This window comes from Pantherophis guttatus, chromosome 4 (assembly GCF_059756535.1).
Source record: "Pantherophis guttatus breed Tessera chromosome 4, ASM5975653v1, whole genome shotgun sequence".
Classification (NCBI taxonomy): Eukaryota; Metazoa; Chordata; class Lepidosauria; order Squamata; family Colubridae; genus Pantherophis; species Pantherophis guttatus.
In genome coordinates this window covers 117,066,389-117,085,349 of record NC_142066.1, presented here as the reverse complement: position 1 = coordinate 117,085,349, position 18,961 = coordinate 117,066,389, and the positions used below count along the sequence as shown (strand labels likewise).

Here is an 18,961-nt window from a genome sequence, read left to right as displayed (position 1 = left end):
GAGCCAGCCATGATTCGCTAAGGAATTCTGGGAGTTGAAGTCTACAAGTCATAAAAAAGCTATAGTTTTCTGCTCTAGACAGAAGGGGAAACTTGACGAGGGAACTATTTGTAAGATGTGGGTAGAAGGATGATTCTGCGGAAAGCTTGGAGTCCTAACCCTAGCAAAACTTTTAATGTCAAAGTGAAAGGTTTATAAGTATATATATAAGTGGTCCTCTGCTTATGAAAGCATTGTTAAGTAATGCAGTTCTAAAGCATGACTGCATCACTTAGTGACAACAATCCCTGCAGTACCAGTTGACATTATTAAATGATCTCCACAGTCACTAGACAAGGCAACTTCCCACTAGTTTCCCAGAAGCAAAATCAGTGAAAAAGTTGCAGGACTGAGGGCAGAAAAATGGCTTCCTGGATTGGGGAGTGAGTGAGGGGGGGATGCAACAGGTGTGATATTGGCTGGGGAGAGTGTACAAAGGTACAGAGAAGTACGTAAGCAATACAACAAGAATCTAAAAAGGATACGCAATAGTGCAAGGGTACACAAGAAGCGCAGCAAAGATTGAGGAGGATGCTCAAGGTTGGTTGTGAGTTGGGGACAGTGTTCAAAAACACAGAAGTGACCAACATAACAAGTGTAATGGGGCTGGGAGAGGATGTATACATGGGGGAGACTTATCCCAGCAATTTGCAATCTTTGGGAGAAAGGATGCAAGTAGTGATCACATGACTGCAAGCTGGGCAACTGGTCTTAAGTGTGAACCAATTGCCACGTACCCAGGAACTCTTAGGACTGGTTATAACCACCATTTGTTCAGCATGATTGTAACTTTAATTGGTTACTGAACAAATGAACATACAGTAGGTCAAGGACTTCCCCTGTATTTAGTCTCAGGGGAAACAAAGTTTCATAGTAATGTGTAATGTGACTCATTTTAAAGTATTTAATAAATGTTAACTCAGTTCCTTCTTTAAATGTTAACAAAGCTGCTGTGCTTTTCTAATTCCCATATTCCCCAAAATCACATTCTCTTAACTTAATGTCAGAGGTAAATGCATCTTTGAAGAGGAGGTGAGGCTGCTTGCCTTGAAGAAATCTTCAGTCTTGAATTGAGAACTTTTGTAGAATAATCAATTTGTCTTCTGACTCAACTTTTTATGCAATTTAGTGAAGCTACAACTGCAGAGAATTGGCTCATCTGTATCTGTTTCCAGTTGCAGCCCCAGGTACTGGGAGTACTTTGACCATATTTGTGACCTCCTCTTTTTAGACCAGTATAGGGGGAGTGCCAGGTACTTGTCAGAAGCAGCACTTTGCTACCAGTTTGGGAGTGGGAGTGTGCGCATGAACATGCGCCGAGGGTCAAAACCGAGCATGCACAGAGGGTCAAAAAAAGGACGTAATGATGTCCCTGTGGGTGACCGGAGCCTCCCGCCGTTGGCAATACAAGTTCGCACAAGCCGGATAGATCCGGCTGGATTTCACCGCTGGTCAGAAGCCTTTGATACCCTCTATCAGGTATTTTCTGACCCTGCCTCCACGAAGAGGAACGGTATGGTTCTGAAATGGTATCTTCCTTTCTCAATGGATGATTCTCTCAGCAACCCAGAAGCTTTTATGTTGTGTACTACACTCTTTCCCTACCTATTAAACTTCTGGTAAGGATCTGATAACATCAGTATGCAGAAGGTATTCAACACTACACCTGTTAGGATCCATACAGGGAGGAACATGCTTAGGTTTAATCCTAAAATGTCAGAGTGACTTTGGATTTGGAGTATTCCAATTCCAGGAAGATTCTTATTGTGGATTCCTCCCCATTGAAGCAGCTCATAATACAGAAATCTTCCTTCACTCATTGGTTCCTTTTTAAAGACCAGGTGGCAGTCTTTAACTAGTACAGGACCGCCTTCTGCCACCGATAGCCTCCCACTGGCCAGTATGCTCACACAGAGAGGGACTCCTCAGGGTGCCATCAGCCAGACAATATCGGCTGGCGACCCCCAGAGGGAGGGCCTTCTCTGTGGCAGCACCTGCTCTCTGGAACGACCTATCCCCGGAGATACGTAGGATCCCAGATCTCCGTGCTTTTCGCCGTGCCCTTAAAAGTTTCTTATTTCATCAAGCCGGGCTGGCTTAACCCCCCCACCCCATCTTAGATATTTTTAATTGTAAGTTTTAAACTTATTGGGCCAAAATTTTGTTTAATTCTTTTTAAAATTTAAAATTTTGTATTAGATGTTTTTATTCTTGGTTGTTCACCGCCCTGAGTCCTGTGGGAGAAGGGCGGTATAAAAATCTAAATAAATAAATAAAATAAATAGTATGGCCTTTGTAAAGCTTCATTCTGTGCACCACTTACAATCCCTCCTGAAGCGAAAAGTATCCAGGTGCCATTTTAGATACTGGTTATTACCTTTTAAGATACTGGTTATAGCCTATATGACACAGAAACAGAATACCTTTGGAATCACCTACTTCTAACATGTCCAGTGAGATCTAGAAAATTGGGCTGTGTTACCTTCTTTCTCAGAGGAAGTCCTCTTCAATTGCTACCTTCTAGGAAATAACTTTCCTCTGAAGGAAAGTCCTCCCAAACTTATTAGAATTTTAAAAAGCCACAAAACCCCTAAGAATGAGGAAGTTGCACTATTGTTCTTTTTTGCAACATGGTGTTTGCTTAATTATGTCATTTATACTGAATGTGAATAACTATGGTAATGATATTGAGTTTTGTATGATATTAAGTCAATAATTACTGCAGCAGCTTATAAATTTAGTAAATAAATAAAAATAAGTCTCCAAGTTCACTTGGGGCTTTGCTCCCAACTTTGCCTATATATAAACCTGTTTTCAATTAAACTAGAAAGAGCTTTTAAGAATCCTCCTACTTTGCATGCTTGTCCAGGCAACATGGAAACAATCTCAAAAGTTGGCTTGTTCTCTACTTTGCTTGGGCAAACTGGAAGCAGGTTTTGAAAGTAATGCCCAAATTGCCAGAGCTACATAGGCAAGGCGAGAGCGCTTTCAAAACTTGATCCTACTTTGCAAAAAAAGAAAGAAAATTGCAACCCCCATCCAAGCTTTTCACAACTTCCCAGGTCACATTCCATCCTTTGAGAACTCCTGATAGCATGCAGCTATCAACTAAGGGTATAATAGGTTTTTCTTGAAACAGAGATAAAACCAGACCAATTAAAAGTGAAATAATGCTTCTAATTTATTGGCAAGCAATATGATACTGTTGAATACCAGTATGTCCCACATACTTTCCTTGATTTAGTGCAGTGGTTCTCAACCTTCCTAATGCCACGACCCTTTAATACAGTTCCTCATGTTGTGGTGACCCCCAACTAAGGGTGGGTTCTAAATTTTTTTACTACCAGTTCTGTGGGTGTGGCTTATTTTGTGGGTGTGGCTTGGAGGTCATGTGACTGGGTGGGTGTGCCTAGCTGATCATGTGACCGGGTGGCCATGGCTATATGTATAGGGACTACTCAGAGGGCTGAAAAAGTCATTTCTGACAGGTCCTCACACTTTTGACTGGTCCTCACACTTATGACCATCCTCACATTTATGCCTGTGAAACATTCTTAACAACCATGTCACTCATTTCACAACTGCTTCTCTTCAACATGGTATAAGATAGGGCAAAAAACGTAAAATGTGAGGACAGTCGTAAATTCGAGAACTGGTCAAAAGTGCGAGGACCAGTCAAAAATAACTTTTTCAGCCCTCTGAGTAGTCCCTGTGCACAAAAGGACTACCCAGAGGGCTGAAAAAAGTGATTTCTGACAGGTCCTCGCACTTTTGACCTGTCTTCGCAGTTATGACTGATCATCATTTATGCCCATTGTACCATTCTTAACAACCGTGTCACTCATTTCACAACTGCTTTTCTTCACCATGGTGACAAGATAGCGCAAAAACGTAAATTGTGAGGACAGTCGTAAATTCGAGGACTGGTCAAAAGTGCGAGGACCAGTCAAAAATAACTTTTTCAGCCCTCTGAGTAGTCCATATGCATAAAAGGATACAGCAATAGAGAGGGATGAAGGAAGGGAAGGGAAATTAGAGTAGGAGTGAAGGTAAGAGAGGGAGGAAGAGAGAAGGAGAAAGGGAAAGAAAGAGGAAGTAGGGAGAAGAATAAGAGGGGGGGAAGAGAAAGTAAGAAAGAAAGAAAAGACAGAGGTGGTAGGTTTGAGGAGAAAGATTGCTGTACAATAAAAAAGATGAAAGGGAAGAAAGCCAACCCCAAACAAATATTAAGATATTAAGATAAAGAATGAATTGTTAAACTTTAAAGAATAAAAAGAGAACAAATAGCAATAAATAGCAATAATTAGAAACACACATACAAACATACAACGTATTTTCTTTGAACAGAGTATTTGGCCGGTTCACAAATTTAAACAGTTGTAGGAGGTTAGCACCCACCCCTTTCCTAGAAGAATGAAATATTTTGGGAAATATTAAAAAGGCAGAATATTATATTTCCCTACCTGGATGAGAAATGGAGAAGCATATTTTACAGACAAAGCAGCTCCCACCTTCCTGCCCCCCATCCTTTGTTAATGGGCCAGAGGCAGAAAGTCAATCCTTTGTCAAAGGACATTTGCAACACAATAGCAACAGAAACTAACGCAATGGGCCCCATCAAGCCATGTGATCCTGTCCACCATTAAACCATCTTTCCAAGCAGTCTCCATGTTTCCAGTGTCTTTTTCCCCACTTGGAGTAGAACCCAGAAGGATATTTCTTCCAACACAGTATTTAGTCATTTCAATTAAATTTACAATTTCTATATTTTCTTTTTACCATATTTATTCCTCATCTATTTTTTTTAAAAAAACAATATTACCCTTCATCCTCATCTCTAATCTTAATCAAATTCAATTTTTCCCTTCTATTCTATATTATACCCCTTCCCATTGTCATCTATTTTTATATCCATCCTCATATTGGTTAATTATGTAATACAGTTGTTTAATACAAATTCAACATTTTAATATAAATCAGTTATATAACTATCTTTTTTGTATATTAATCAATATGAACATGAATATTCCAATTATTTCCATGCAATCCAATTTCTTACAAATCAATTAATTATATTTAGCAATAATAATAAACCAAATAATTTCCCCCATATATTCCTCCAAACCACAACTTAACCAATTAATAGTATCTCAATTATTACAATTCCCTAGTTAAATAGAGCTTTTTTTCTTTTGTGTTTTAAAATCTTGAACTCTCCTCTTTTGCCCTAAATTTCCCACTGTTTGCAGTTTTGCACCTACCTTTTTTGGTGAGGAAAAAGAAAAAGAAATCTCTCTGCCTCATTTTGTCACGTTGCAGCCTGCTTACTTTCAATTTTGCTTTTTCAGCATAGCTAGGGGGAAAAAAATCTGCTCCAGGAATTTACCTCTTTGCAGCTAGCTCTTTGAAGCCCTGCGGCAAGAATTTAAAGTTTTTTTTCCCTCTAGCCATCAGCTGGGACTCCAGAGGCAGCAATAGATTGGGAGTGGGCGGGGTAAGCGAACAGCGACCAGGCGATCCAACAGAGGCAGAGGGTGAGGGTGAGTGAAGGCGTGGGGGGGGGGCGAGAGAGGGCTTTGGTGACCCCTGTGAAATGGCCATTCGACCCCCAAAGGGGTCGCGACCCCCAGGTTGAGAACCGCTGATTTAGTGGGTTCTCTGCTCTAACTGCTTTTAAACTAAAAATTTAAAACTTAATATTTTAAAGTTTAAAGTGATGCGCTGCAAAGAAAACAGCATCACGTAGCTTCATATTTACATGTAGCAAAAGCCTTGAGACCCATAAAATTCCAATTGGGATTTTTTGGGGTGGGAGGAAGGTTATAGGATGCCTATTATTTGATAAATGGGGACCTAACAGAACCCAAGGACTGCTGTTTTGTGAGGATGCCTTGTTCAATTCCAAATGGCCCAAAATGTTGCCTATTCCTATTGTGATACATGTAACAAATTCAGCTATGAAACCAGCACAGTTTTAGAGGAAAAAGTACAAATAGAAGCAGGAATTTGGTAGGGTGGCCAGAATAAAGGGGAAATCCTGTGGAAACTCTTCTCAGAATGAGGAGATCTATTGAGTCATGGTGGCACAGTGGTTAGAGTGCAACATTGCAGGCTAATTGTCAGGGGTTTGATCTTCACCAGCTCAAGGTTAACTAAATTTTCCATCCTTCCAAGGTTGGTAAAATGAGGACCCAGATTGTTGGGGGAAATATGTTTACTCTGCAAACCACTTAGAGAGAGCTGTAAAGCACTGTGAAGCAGTATATAAGTCTCAGGCGGGTGTTGGCAACCCACGGCTCCTGAGCCGCATGGGGCTCTTTGACCCTTCTCCTGTGGCTTCCTGCAACCTGCTCTCTGCCCCGAGACACTGGCCCAACGTGGCCATGGCCGATGGCAACCTCACTAACATGAGGGCTGGTGGGGTGAGAATGGGATCTGGGAGGAGGGTGCAATGGAAAGGGGGACAGGTCCGCTGCTGAGGAGTGAGCACGAGCCACGGCAGCGGCTTTGCTGAAGACAATCCACCTCCTCCTCCTTCTTCTCACACAACACCCTGGCCAGCTGTTGTGGGGCTGGGAGGGCATGCACAAACAGGGATACCCTCCTCAAGCGAGCGGCCGGGTTTGGCCAAAGCACAGTGAAGGTGTGCGGAGGGGGCGGGTTTACCGACTGACTGTCTTTGGTGAGGGTGCTCCGGCTTTCTCTGAGCCTGATCCCTGGGGTGGGTATGTGAGGTTTGGCTGGGCCAGCCCCCTTTTTCGCTACCCTGAGCTTCTTTAATCCCCCAGTGGAATTGATTGAAAAGCATCCTCCGGGCAGCGAAGTCCTCAGTACGAGATTTAAAGCCATCCGTAGGATGCTTTTTAATCAATGCCAGTGGTAGCACTGCTATACTCGCTTGAGGTAGAGGTCCTGGCCAGGGGGTAGTGTGAGTAGAAGGAGGAGGAAGAAGGTTGTCTTTGGCAAAGCCACCACTGTGGCTCATGCTCGCTCCTGAGCCAGCCCAGATTTCTGAAAAATTGCCAAGAAGAAAGAAAAGTAGTAGCAAAGAGTCCCAAGTTGGCCCAGCCTCAGCTTTCCAAGAGAGAGAGAAGACCCACAGCTTTCCAAGAGAGAGAAGAGACACAGAGACAGACAGACAGAGGGAGTGAGAGAAAAGGAGAGAAAAAGAAAGAGAGAAATGAGAAAATGATGGAAGGATAGAAAGAGAGAGGAAAAAGAAACAAACAAATGAGAGAGAGAAGGGGAACAGACGGACAGAGAAATGAGAGAGAGCTGGAGGGAGAGAATGAGAGAGGGAAAAGAGAGGGAAACAAATGAGAGAGAGAAGGGGGACAGAGAAAGAAAGAGAGAGAAAGAGAGAGAGGGGGGGAGAGAGAAGGAGGGAGGGAGAGGAAAAGGAGAGAAAAACAGAAATGAGAGGGAAAGAGGGAGGGAGAGAGAGAGAGATCCATTTCCCACAGAAGACCCCGGAAGTCACAAAACCTGGGTAGGCGTGGCTGGGGATATGCCATTTGACTGGGTTGGAGTGATGTTGTATTGACCACGCCCCCCGGTTTTGAGGCTCCTGGTGTTTTCTTTTCTGTGGAAATGGGTCCAAATGGCTCTTTGAGTGTTTAAGATTGCAGACCCCTGGACTAGGAGCTATTGCTATTATCAATGCATGTTAGGGACATAGATAAGTGTATGGGAAGGACATGTGTGCAACCACAGACATGCAACATTCCTAAAGCACCTCTGGGCAGTCAATGCGCCCTAAAGTAAAAATGACTGCCCAACCAAAGAGTACATCTAACCAGTTCATATGTATATTTCAGTTATACAAAATAAGCACACATATGTATAACTGAAAAGAATAGCAAGCTATTCATTGTATGAGAAGGCAAAGCTGCAATGTAAGATACGTAATATGGCAGAAGACACAGAATTTGAATAATTATTTTCACTTGGGAGAAACAGATTGTAAGATTCAATGCTGTACAGAATTTATATTGCATATACCTGAAGACATTTGTTCAAGCTCCAGCTCAACATGTCAAAACATTCTATGTATCAATCCACTATTAAATGTGGGATTAATAAACAAATCACTGAGCTGTTTGAAACTGAGTGAGAGAGTTTAAAACACACATTACTGTTAATGTAATATTAACTAGGAAGATAACCTGTGACACAATCCTGATTGAAGTGTATATTTATTTCACTGTCCGTAATTAAGCTTTCTTAATTACAGGCAGCTGATTAATTCTAGTTGGAAAAATGGACTAAATGAAAACTGAGTTTCAAAATTCAAATGAAAAGACTATTCACACATGAAAAGTATTTTTAAAGACCTCAAAGGTGTTAAAGCTGTCGACTGGAACAGCCCCATCATCCCTTCCTCCCCCCCTCTCTCTCTTTCTCTCTCTCCATCCCTCCCTCCCTCCCCCTCCTCACACACACACACCAAAATCAGATAGGCCTGATCAAAATGCTCTTTTGGAAGACTGGAGAATTGGATGCTTCAACACTGAGTTGGCGTATTAAATAAATTTCTCTCTATTTTGCATTGATGGAAATTGATATGTATTAATTTTTCCGATTTTTAAAAAAATTATTTGCAACCTTCCAAAGACATAGTGAGTTCAACCACCATACAAAGTAAAAGAATTGACCAGTCAATGGATGAATAGATAAAATACACAGATAAAAATATTTTAACAATAACAATGTAGAAAGTTTGCTGAGAGTAAGGTCCAAGCAACTTCTTTAGTCTCTATTGCTTATCTGGTAAAGAAAAATAAACCATTAGCTATACATACTGTTGGGGAAATCTAAATGAACTCTGGTACACTGGCTGGATTATAATTCTATAGCAAATGGCAGTTAATATGTGGCAGAGCTACATTTATGTCTGCAGTATGGGGAATAAAAAGAATGGAGAGGGGGAACCATTTTTAATGATGACATTCAGTACCTAGGCAATTACTGTTTTTAGATGTTTGCAGTTCATAATTCAGCATTGAGTTGCTGTGGCAGGTCTATCTCTTACAGCTGATCAAAAGGGTTATGATTGTAGCAACAGTCTGAAATACATGTTTATGGAGATTCTCAGTCATCCAGGTCATGGTTGTCCCAAAGGTATTTTTTCTAAGAGGCAATTGGACTTTCTTGAAGCTTCTTGGGTGAGAAGCGAAATGTCTTCAAATAAAAACAAGAAAGTCCAGTTGCCTCTTGGAAGAATATCTTTGGGTCTGAAATGCATGCTTTGTGTGCCAACTTCCTAAATCGCTTTTTGTATATCTAAGGCCGATCATGGTGGTGTAGCAAACTCCTATTAGCCCACTGTGATCAATGGTAGAGGATTATGGCCCTCCAAACCAACAAGGTGGTTGGTGAGTTATGTGATCCACTCTCTGCTTTGTATTTGTGCTCCATAAGAAGTGGGAATAGCTTTCACTTATCCTATTAACATAGTTTGATGACTATCAGCCACATTAAACAACCAAGACAAAACCAAAATCTTCCTAACCACACTTTCAAAGTGCTCTGTAATAAACCACAGTGATGAAAAATTAGAAGTAGAAGAATTAAAAGTGAAGAATTAAAATTAAGATTGAAGAAAAATTGAATTGAGAGGAAAAGCTGCCAAAAATCTTAGAAAAAGATTTTGGGACTCCAGAAGAGAGAACCAGAATAATCTATTAATTAATGGGAGGAGGCAGGATAGAAGAAACTCAGCTGCAGGTCATTAGTTGGAAGTTGCTAAAAAGAGCTTTGGTCTGAAGAAGGCAAAAAGTCTGCTAATTGGTGTACAGATAAAGTACTTTCCTATAGACAAAAACTAGCTATTCAGTCTTTGTCCACAGCAAGTTACAGTGCTAAATTTCAGGAAGGCAGATGGGTGAGATTGTGGTGGCCTCCTTATTTACTAGCTTTGGAGTAGATTAAAAAAAAAAACTTCTTTTCTCTGATAAGCAAGGCAGTCTTTTAACAAACAATTGCAGGACAAGTAGAATAAACTATAGCTTAACAAACTGATGTAGGAAAGTGTATATTTGATAAATCAGACTTCCAGAGAATCTAAATGGGATTTTATGCATGTGCATTTTGCACAATTTATGCATTTTCTGCATGCATAAATTGTGAGATTATGGATATGTATTTTATACACTTTACATATGCAGAAATGGCAGATGGATTTTGTGCCCATGCCTGAGTGTTTGAGAGATTCAACCGAGAAATTTTCTGACAGAATAACCAATCAATGGAACAGCTTCCCTTCGGAAGTTGTGTGAGCTTCATCACTGGAGACTTTCAAGACGACATTGGACTGCCATCTGTCAGAAATGGTGGAGGGTCTCCTGCTTGGGCGGGGGGTTAGACTAGATGACCTACAAGATCCCTTCCAACTCTGTTAATCTGTAAGCAATTTATCTATCAAATACATAAGCTACTCAACTCGAAAACATCTCTGGGAAATTTCACAAGAATAAAAGGCAAAAAAGAAAAGAACGAAAAAGAAAAAAAAAACCCAATATCTTATAGGAAAAGAGCATACAATAGTTGTCCCAATGAAACAGATTTTTTTTTTAAAAAAAATAAATTCTATCACTAGCCCTAACAGTGGGTTAAATGAGGGAGCATATAATTCTCCAGGGACATTCTATCCCAAAGGACAGGTGCTGCAACAGGTAAAATCCACTTCTTATACCATTAGATGGCACTGCTTGATTGATGGAATCCAAAACTATTGACTCTGCCTAATCACACAGGACAAGCAACTACTAAAGGAAATGTATTGTTCCTCAGAGAGCTAAGACCCTAAGTCACACAGGGCTTTATGGATAACAAGCAACACTTGAATTATACTTAGCTTGTTGGTGACTAGTGCAAAGATGCTACATAGTGAGGCCTGCTCCTGCGATTGCATTTTGTAGCATTTCCAAGTGGTCTTCAAGTATAGCCCCATTTAGAATGCATGCAATAGTCCACCCATGAAGCAACGAAGACATGGGTGACTAAAAAGAGATGCACACCCCAAGACAGGAAAAAAAATTGCTGATTACAGAAATTTATGAGAATAACAGCTGACAAGGTCTTAGATTATAACATGCAAATATTTTGGTAACATTAAATGGGCACTTATGAGTAACACTGCTTCCAACTAGTGTATATTCATAAACATTATCATGTCAAATAAATCCATAACATAAAACGATTGCCTCTTTTAGGCTACCCTGTTATTGCATATCAAATTGCAGTGTTAAAATATTAACACTTATAATTTAGTCAGTGTGAACTCAGCCTAAAAATTGGAGCAGTAATTTATACCAGGATTCCAGATGTGGAAATTACTCATTACTTCTCTCTCTCTCTTTCTTTCTCTCTCTCTCTCTCTCTCTCTCTCCCCCCCTCCCTCTTTCTGTGTGTGTGTGTGTGTGTGTGTGTGTGTGTGTGTGTAATAAATTAATCTTTCCCAGACCCACATTTGTAGCAAAGAATAGTAGATTCCAGGCCTATTTAGGAGGTCCTGGACAAGAATGAGTAGCAACCGAGTATGTCCATTTTAGTATGCTTTTAACACTTCTGCTTGTCCAGAAAGTGTCCAATACAAGAATAAAAAACTTCTGAAACTTACTTCTCTACTCGTAGTAAGACCTTAGTTCAGATATGGGACCAGATCCCAAATTCAGCTTGGGATCTGCAAACTGCTCTGGCTTTGGATCTTTTCATGTTTCAAACATAAGCAGATAAATACAATATTGCACCAATACCATTCACTCTCTTTTAGAGATGAATATTACTCCATGTTTCAGAAGGCAACTTTTAGGGTGTCTCCTCTGTGTTAAGAGAGAAGATAAAACATGTATTGGTTTATTGATTATGGAAAATCAATTTAGTGTGACTAACATGATATTAAAAATAATCAAAAGATTTAAAACTGTTTTTAAATTTATACATTCTGGCTTCAAACACATTATACAATCTTCTGAAATGGACACCTCTAACTTCCTGACCCATATGCCCATGAAACAAAGGTCAGTTTTTAATGTCTTCTGAAAGGGTAGCAGGATTAGGACCAAACAAATATTGAGCAGTGGGGAGATCATTGCTTCAAAGGGCAGATATTACCATGGAAAAGCCTATTCCCAGATCCAACTAAATTACATTGGTACACAGACAGGGCTTAGAGCAGTGGTTCCCAACATGGGACCCATGCCCCACAGGGGGGCAATTTGATTTTTAATGAGGGCAATTCAAAAATGAGCTATTAACTGAATTTTTGAAAGCCCGCTAATTGTTCTTATATATTTGTGATGAAACAGCTGTGTTTCATTTACCTATTGTTGTTTTTGTTAAAGTGCATTTCCTAGGGCCTGGTCTGAAAAGGATATCCCAGCTGGGGGAAAGAAGGAGCAACTGCCAGCCAATCAGGTGTTTTCCCACTAAGGATCATGGGACTGGCAGAGTCTCTCTCTCTCTCTTTTCTGTGGGCTTTGCTGCTGGGTGATTGCAGGGAGAGCTGTTCTGTGGGGAGACAGAGCGGATGACTGCCGTGGGAAGCCCAGCACTGAGGATACAGAACCAGAACCCAAGTTTAAGTAAGAAATTGTTAGATTTACAGTTATTTTTAGGCTGTGTTTTCCCAGGCTGTGTTTTACAAGACTTTTCCTCTCAGAGCAATCTAGGGCTAGGCCACGCATGCGTGAGCCTTGCCAGGCCTGTGCGATTCACCTCCACCTACTGAACTACCAAAGCATTTCCCACTAAGCTGCAGGTTCAAACCGAGCGGGCGAGTAGGGGGGTCATAGGTTACAACCCCCCTTTCGTTCATGACAATCTTATTATTCATAAATTAAGCTATGAATATTTTTGAAGTTTCCCTCTTTCTGCGCCATCTTCTTGTAATAGTTATTTCTTATTTTTATGGCATGGCTTTGTAATGAGACAGAAGCTAAATACCCAAATTCAACCTACTTTGCAAGAAAACTGCTGTTACCGTTCCCATCTTCATATTTAGCTGAATGTGGCTTTAGTGCTGTAAATGATTTGCTACTGAAGAAAAGAAATTGACTGGATATCACTGAATGAGGAGACTTAAGAATGAAGCTGACTAAATTGGAGCCTAATATAAAATCTCTCTGCAACAGGCATCAAGCACAAGGATCTCATTAATTTAAATAGTCTAAAGCTGCAATCCTACAACATTTTCCTGAGAGCAAGTCCCATTGAAGACAACGGTACTTACTTCTGAGTAGACATGCATAGGATTGCATTGTAAATATGATCTTGAGGTGAGCTCAAATTGTATTTTGAATTTGTTAGGTACTTTTATTTTAATATGTACAGTAATTAACATGATCAAAGTATTACAGAAAAAGCTTTCATTAAAATTATTTTATATTTATGCATTTCAGTTCTCTATTATATGTTTTGAAACTTTATTTGCTGTTTTCTCATATCCCTTCATCCTATTATTTTTTAAGTTCCTCCGTACTTCTACTGTCTTTCATTCTTTTATTTTTCTCTTTCATGGATGCCATGTTCTTTGAAATCTTGTTTAAATCAAGTTAATGGCTTTCTTCATGGGAGTAGGAGTTCACTTTTTGAATAGTAAGAATTATATGGGGGGGGGGGAAATCAGAATTTAGAGATGCTTAGGTGAGGCATGGCCAAAAAAAGATTGGGAACCACTGTCTTAGAGCAAAGTATGTGTGGAAAAGTATGCGGAGTTCTAATGGGAGACAAACAACCCTGCAAATAACTTGGCCCTGTAGGTGTTTATGGGTAGTAAACAGCACATTGAATTGCATGTGGGGGTCATTACAAAAGCAATGAGGGTATACTGTAATATTCCCATAGCTACCCATGTCCTGCATCCTTCAGCATGAACTTTGTCACCTTGTATAATGGCCTAATTAAAGGATAGGGTATCTGGAAAAAGTGTCATGTTTTTTGTCTAGCAGAGAGTCAAGAATGTGTAAGTATACTACTATAACACATAAACCCAATGAACCAAAATTCTTATTAGTGAATGGGAAGAAAATGGGTACAGCATCAGAACTGAATTTACTTGTCACTGGCCATTCTTTCCTCTTCCTGTTGAATCTCAATGGACTCCAGGTACTACAAATGCTCCTTACATCCAGATCTTCCCTCCTCCCCCAGTCCAATTGATAGTCATAGCAAGATGCAATGCAGCCTTTAGAACACTTGCTCGCTCTTTCTCTTGATTCAGTGGGGATGGTGTAGCAATTATTGTTGCTTGTGTACTGATGGGCTGAAAGTAAGGGTAAGACACAACTGAATAATTCCTTCTCATCACTGCCTTGGATTAGTAAGGATGAAAAAATCAGCTATTAATGACAAAATAATAGCAACTCTAGATGGTGAACTGGCTCTAGTAAGTGGTGGGCTCTATGCCAGGATGTTGACCTTGATCTTGACAAGTAAGATACAGAACTGAATTCCATCAACTTTGAAACAAAATGTATTGTATCATAAATATTAATAATATGGGAACTTTGGAATTTGCTCTAACTCTTGAACGGTCTAGGCATGCAGGCTCCTAATTATTCATCAGAAAGTCCTCTGAAATCAGTAAGACTTCTTGAAGCTGCCATTCTGATTTCCTGAATGCTCTTCTGGCAGACTGCCTGTTCACCTTTAATTGGTTTCACAACAAATTTGAGTTTTTAAATGTGAGTGCATAGTTTTAAGTCCAAGTCTGGAATTTACTTTAGACTTTTCACTTTATCCTCTTTCTACCCTCTGTTTAGGCCTCTCTTCTGAGAATCATAAAGTAGAACAGGATGTCCACTCCACCATTAGAGGCCAGCGTAATGTGGCACTTGGTTACATTTTTACTGAATTAGTACAGCTTGCAAGATTGAGATATAAAGTCAAAGCAGAACAGTTTTAATTGGGCCAAATTTATATATCTTTTAATTGTTTTTTAATATTTGTTCTGTATGTTTTTTAATTCTGGCTGTACACCGCCCTGAGTCCTCAGGGAGAAGGGCGGTATAGAAATTCAATAATAAATAAAATAAACAAGTACTTTTAAAATGACAAATCTTTATTTTGCAGCAGTTATATAACTTCATTTCTATATGCCCCCCCCCCCCAGTTACAGGCTGTAAGTTTAGGAAGCAGGAATGTATCCTAAATAATTGCTAAACCTCCTGCACAAGATTTCTACTGTTCCCTGAGATAATTAAGGGAGTTATCACATTTTCTATTACCTGTTGGTCTTATTTTTAGAGCATTAGTGGATTACAATCTGAAATTATTTTTGAATCACCCTCAAAAATTCTCATTTCATTCACTTGTAGGCATTTAGATAAAGGAGCACCAGTTTAGATAAAGGACAACTATTTTTCTGGGATTTCCTCCTGAACTTTATTAATGCCTGGTTGAAAGCAGATTAGGAAACTAAAAGCCAACGCCCTAAAAAGAGAATACCGTTCTGATTTCCCATCAGCAAGTTCACTCTGGCCGCCTGAATTTCATAGTGGGCGCCGTTCTCTGGCCTTTTTAGACAACTGGGGGGGGGGATGCACACTTTGAATTCCCGAAGCATTTGCTTGGCACCAGAGGAAAAAATGGGGGAGACTATGCTACAGGTGACGATCTAGTCGTGCCCATTCTGCAGCCTGCAGGTCTTGGCTTCGAGGCCCAGCTCCCACTGGAAACAACCAGGAACCAGGCGAGGCGGAGTTAACCGCAGCTTCGACCATGCACATCCCACACCCTTTGCCCCCTCGCGTGTCCCGCACGGCCGCGCTGACACTGCGCCAGCCGGCAGCTTTACAGGCAACTCCTTCCGCACCGTAGCCACCCCTGCAGCAGCCTCTTAACCTCCCCGCCTTCTGCCGTCGCCGTCGCCCTCCAAGCGACGTCCGTCCGGCCTGCTCGGCTCGGCTCGGCACGGCGCTTTCTCCAACAGTCCCTCCGGTGCACGGTGAAGTCGGTCTGGGGCTGATCGGCAGTGAGGGGTCGAGAGCTAGAGCGCGCCATCCTAGCCTCCACACCTAGCAACCGCTCTGACAGGACGCAGCAGCCGCCGCCGCTACAGCGGGAGGAGGAGGAAGCGGAATGGCCGCCTCGGCGGCGGCTGCTCCCTCCCCACAGTCCTGACAGCCAGAGCCGGGGCGGAAGCAGCAGGCGGCGTGCTGGACTCGTCCTCCACCTCCTCCGGGTCTCGGCGCTCTACCGCTGCCAATGCAAACTCAGTCGTCTTTGCGGTTGCATGCGCCTTGCAGCCACCCGGCCATGTACCTCCGGCAGCTACTCGCCACCGCCTTCCCTCATCCTCCCCACCCTCCAACACACCCACCCGCCCTCGTGCCTGCTTGACTGCCATCCAAACCCAGCACCCCCTTCCCCGTCAAGCCTCTGCCCTCATTCATCCCACGCTCGATCCCGGCTGCAGTCCCGCCCGCTCCCTCGACCCCACGCCCCTCCTTTCCCGCTCCGCACTCCATGCCGCTGCCGCCCAATCCTCCGCCCTAGCACGGCTTGGGAGGGGGGGGTCCCTTTCTGCCACCGCCGCCACCACCCCCGGGCCGGTCCCCCCCCCCATCCCCGATGCCCACGCGTCACCCGGCTGCACTGGCTTACCGATATGGTTGTCTTCGATGTGCTCGATGAGCTCCACCAGGGTTGGGAAGTGAAGTCCGCAGCCCCCGAAGCGGCAGGTATTGGAGAAGAAGGAGGCGGCGGCGATGCCTGTCATGGTGTTGCATGGAGATTCCTCCCGCCTCCGCCTTGCGGTGCCTACTCTGCCAGGGCCGCCGGCGGGAACGGGAGAGCCAGCGAGAGGAGATGGAGATCGAGCGGGCGAGAGAGGCTGGGGGTTGGGAGGAAGAAGAGTAGGAGGTGGCGGCTGCAGCGTCGGGAGCGGCGGAGGGGAGGGACGGGCTGCTGGGTGGGGGGAGATGAGGCAGGCGCAGCTGGGAGGAGGGATCATTGCCGCACTCAAACAGCTGGGCAACCCCAGCCGTCGCTGCCTGCCTCCGCAGCGGGAGCCTAAGACCCGGGCCACGTTGGGCAGCAACTGCTCTCGGCGACGAGCGGCCAGCAGTTTTATGAGCTGGGCGGCAGCGTGGGCGCGGAGGGGAGGGGAACACAACAGTTGGGGGTGTGTCTGAGCCTATTCCTCAGTAACTTCTTAAGTTTTTTTTTCTTTCCACACGCTATAGAAAGATATCTGCAGGAAAAAGCCCAGCGTCCCACTTCAAAAATGAAAGTTGAATATCTGGAGTTGGGATTGAGGCTCAACACAGTCAGATCCTGGGTTCCAGTGCTGAGGCCTGCTAGGGGCATAAACCTTGTTTCCCCTCCCCCACATATATCATCAAGACTCTACATATAGAATATTTAGGATATAAAGTTATTAAGGTAGTTTTCTGGAAAGGAAAAAAAAGGTTTTTACAGTTTTTCCCCATCCAGCTTCACAGCATTTATGTTTCAAATCTTCCTGCTGCTGGGGGAAGAATTTATATAAGTGATAGTGATCCAATACTAAATTTAATAGCTTAGAGATTTGAATACAGGTGTCAAACAAGAGACAAGTTTTTAGTGCCCCAATTGTGTCAGTATGCCTGACCCGCCTCCTATTTCAAACAGCATAGATTCATATTCTTCATGTACTCAGTACATTTTACAATGACATTTTACAACCTGCTTTTTGTTAGTGGCCAAAAATATCATAAGATGTTTATCTCCACTAGTTAAAATAGCATTTTGTGATCTATCCAGACTAAGTCCACACTAACCTACAGTATGATTTGGATTTGGTTTAGCTTATTGCCTGAAGTTATTCATGATTTGTAAATTGGTTTGTAAATTATGGTTTTCAAATTATGGTTGGGCTTTATGTGCTGTAAGAACTTGCCAACTCAAGAAGGTTTTTTTAAATTATTAAAATTATTAAAATAATTTTAAATGGTACATGTGCAGCTCCATATGTAGTGTAGATGGCATAACATACATATTATGTATTTTATGTACTGTTTATATTGTACAATGCAGTATGTACTAATGGCACTTTGTTGATTTGGGCAGTATTGCAATTTGATTCAGCTGAATTATGGTAATACTGATAATATGAGAGTTTGGATGATGTGTTTAATAAATAAACACATGGTGCTACTATTTGTTTGCATGGTAGTATCCCACCTTTCTTTCAGGTGTTCAAGCCAGCACATTGTATATAGCCTCTCTCTGAGATTTTCCCATCTCCACAATTCTGTGGAAGGAAGGACTAAGAAAGAATGACTGGCTCAGTGTAATTCACTAAACTTCCAAGGCTGAAGGCAGACATAAATTTCAATCTCCCAAGTTTAGACCAATACCTTATCTTACTTAGATTCTGAAGTAGACAGATTAAAAATGAAGGTTTTTAAAAAACTATTGGCAGAATAACTTTAGTATATTTTAACCTTCAAAAGTCAGATAACTTTCTTCAGTGCCAACTGACATCTTTGATTGGATTCCAAGATAGTCCAATATATAGAAATCCAAATGGGAGTTTATTAGGGCATGTGAACAAGAGAGTGTTTTAGTGACAGATCATGTGAAAATAAAAAGCACCTCATGGCATTAAGGCTATGTTCCTTTTATATTCCAAACTATTTGAGTCACCAAATCTTAAGAGAAAATTTCAATTCAACTCACATTTTTTTTAGGTTAGCCAACCTCAAAACTTTGAACTCCAGGGTTCAACTTGAGAACTGTTCAGAGCAATTCTTTCCAAATTAAATCAATTCAGCTGTCTGACAAGAACAACAGTATGAGATCATAGAATTCATAAGCCAATCAGAAGCCATCCAAATGTCAAGTGCAGAGAGGTCTTATGTGAATCTTCTTGATCAAGGGAGATTCAGGGAATAAAGCAAATTAGATCTTATTGTTCAAAGGAAATGAAAACTGGTCC

General features: G+C 41.8%; 1 protein-coding gene across 2 annotated transcripts in view; it reads right to left on the bottom strand.

Annotated features, from left to right (window-relative positions):
* The window catches only part of JAZF1 (JAZF zinc finger 1), a 151,860-nt gene extending 134,781 nt beyond the window's left edge, over positions 1 to 17,079 (bottom strand). For both annotated transcript variants that reach the window (XR_009620931.2, XM_034402218.3), the window contains exon 1: positions 16,645 to 17,079. Coding sequence is in view for 1 of the 2 variants with exons in the window: in XM_034402218.3 (XP_034258109.1) it covers positions 16,645 to 16,993 (349 nt within the window). In the remaining variant the exon portion in view is untranslated. The remainder of the gene's footprint in view (positions 1 to 16,644) is intronic.
* Positions 17,080 to 18,961: the final 1,882 nt, after the last annotated feature.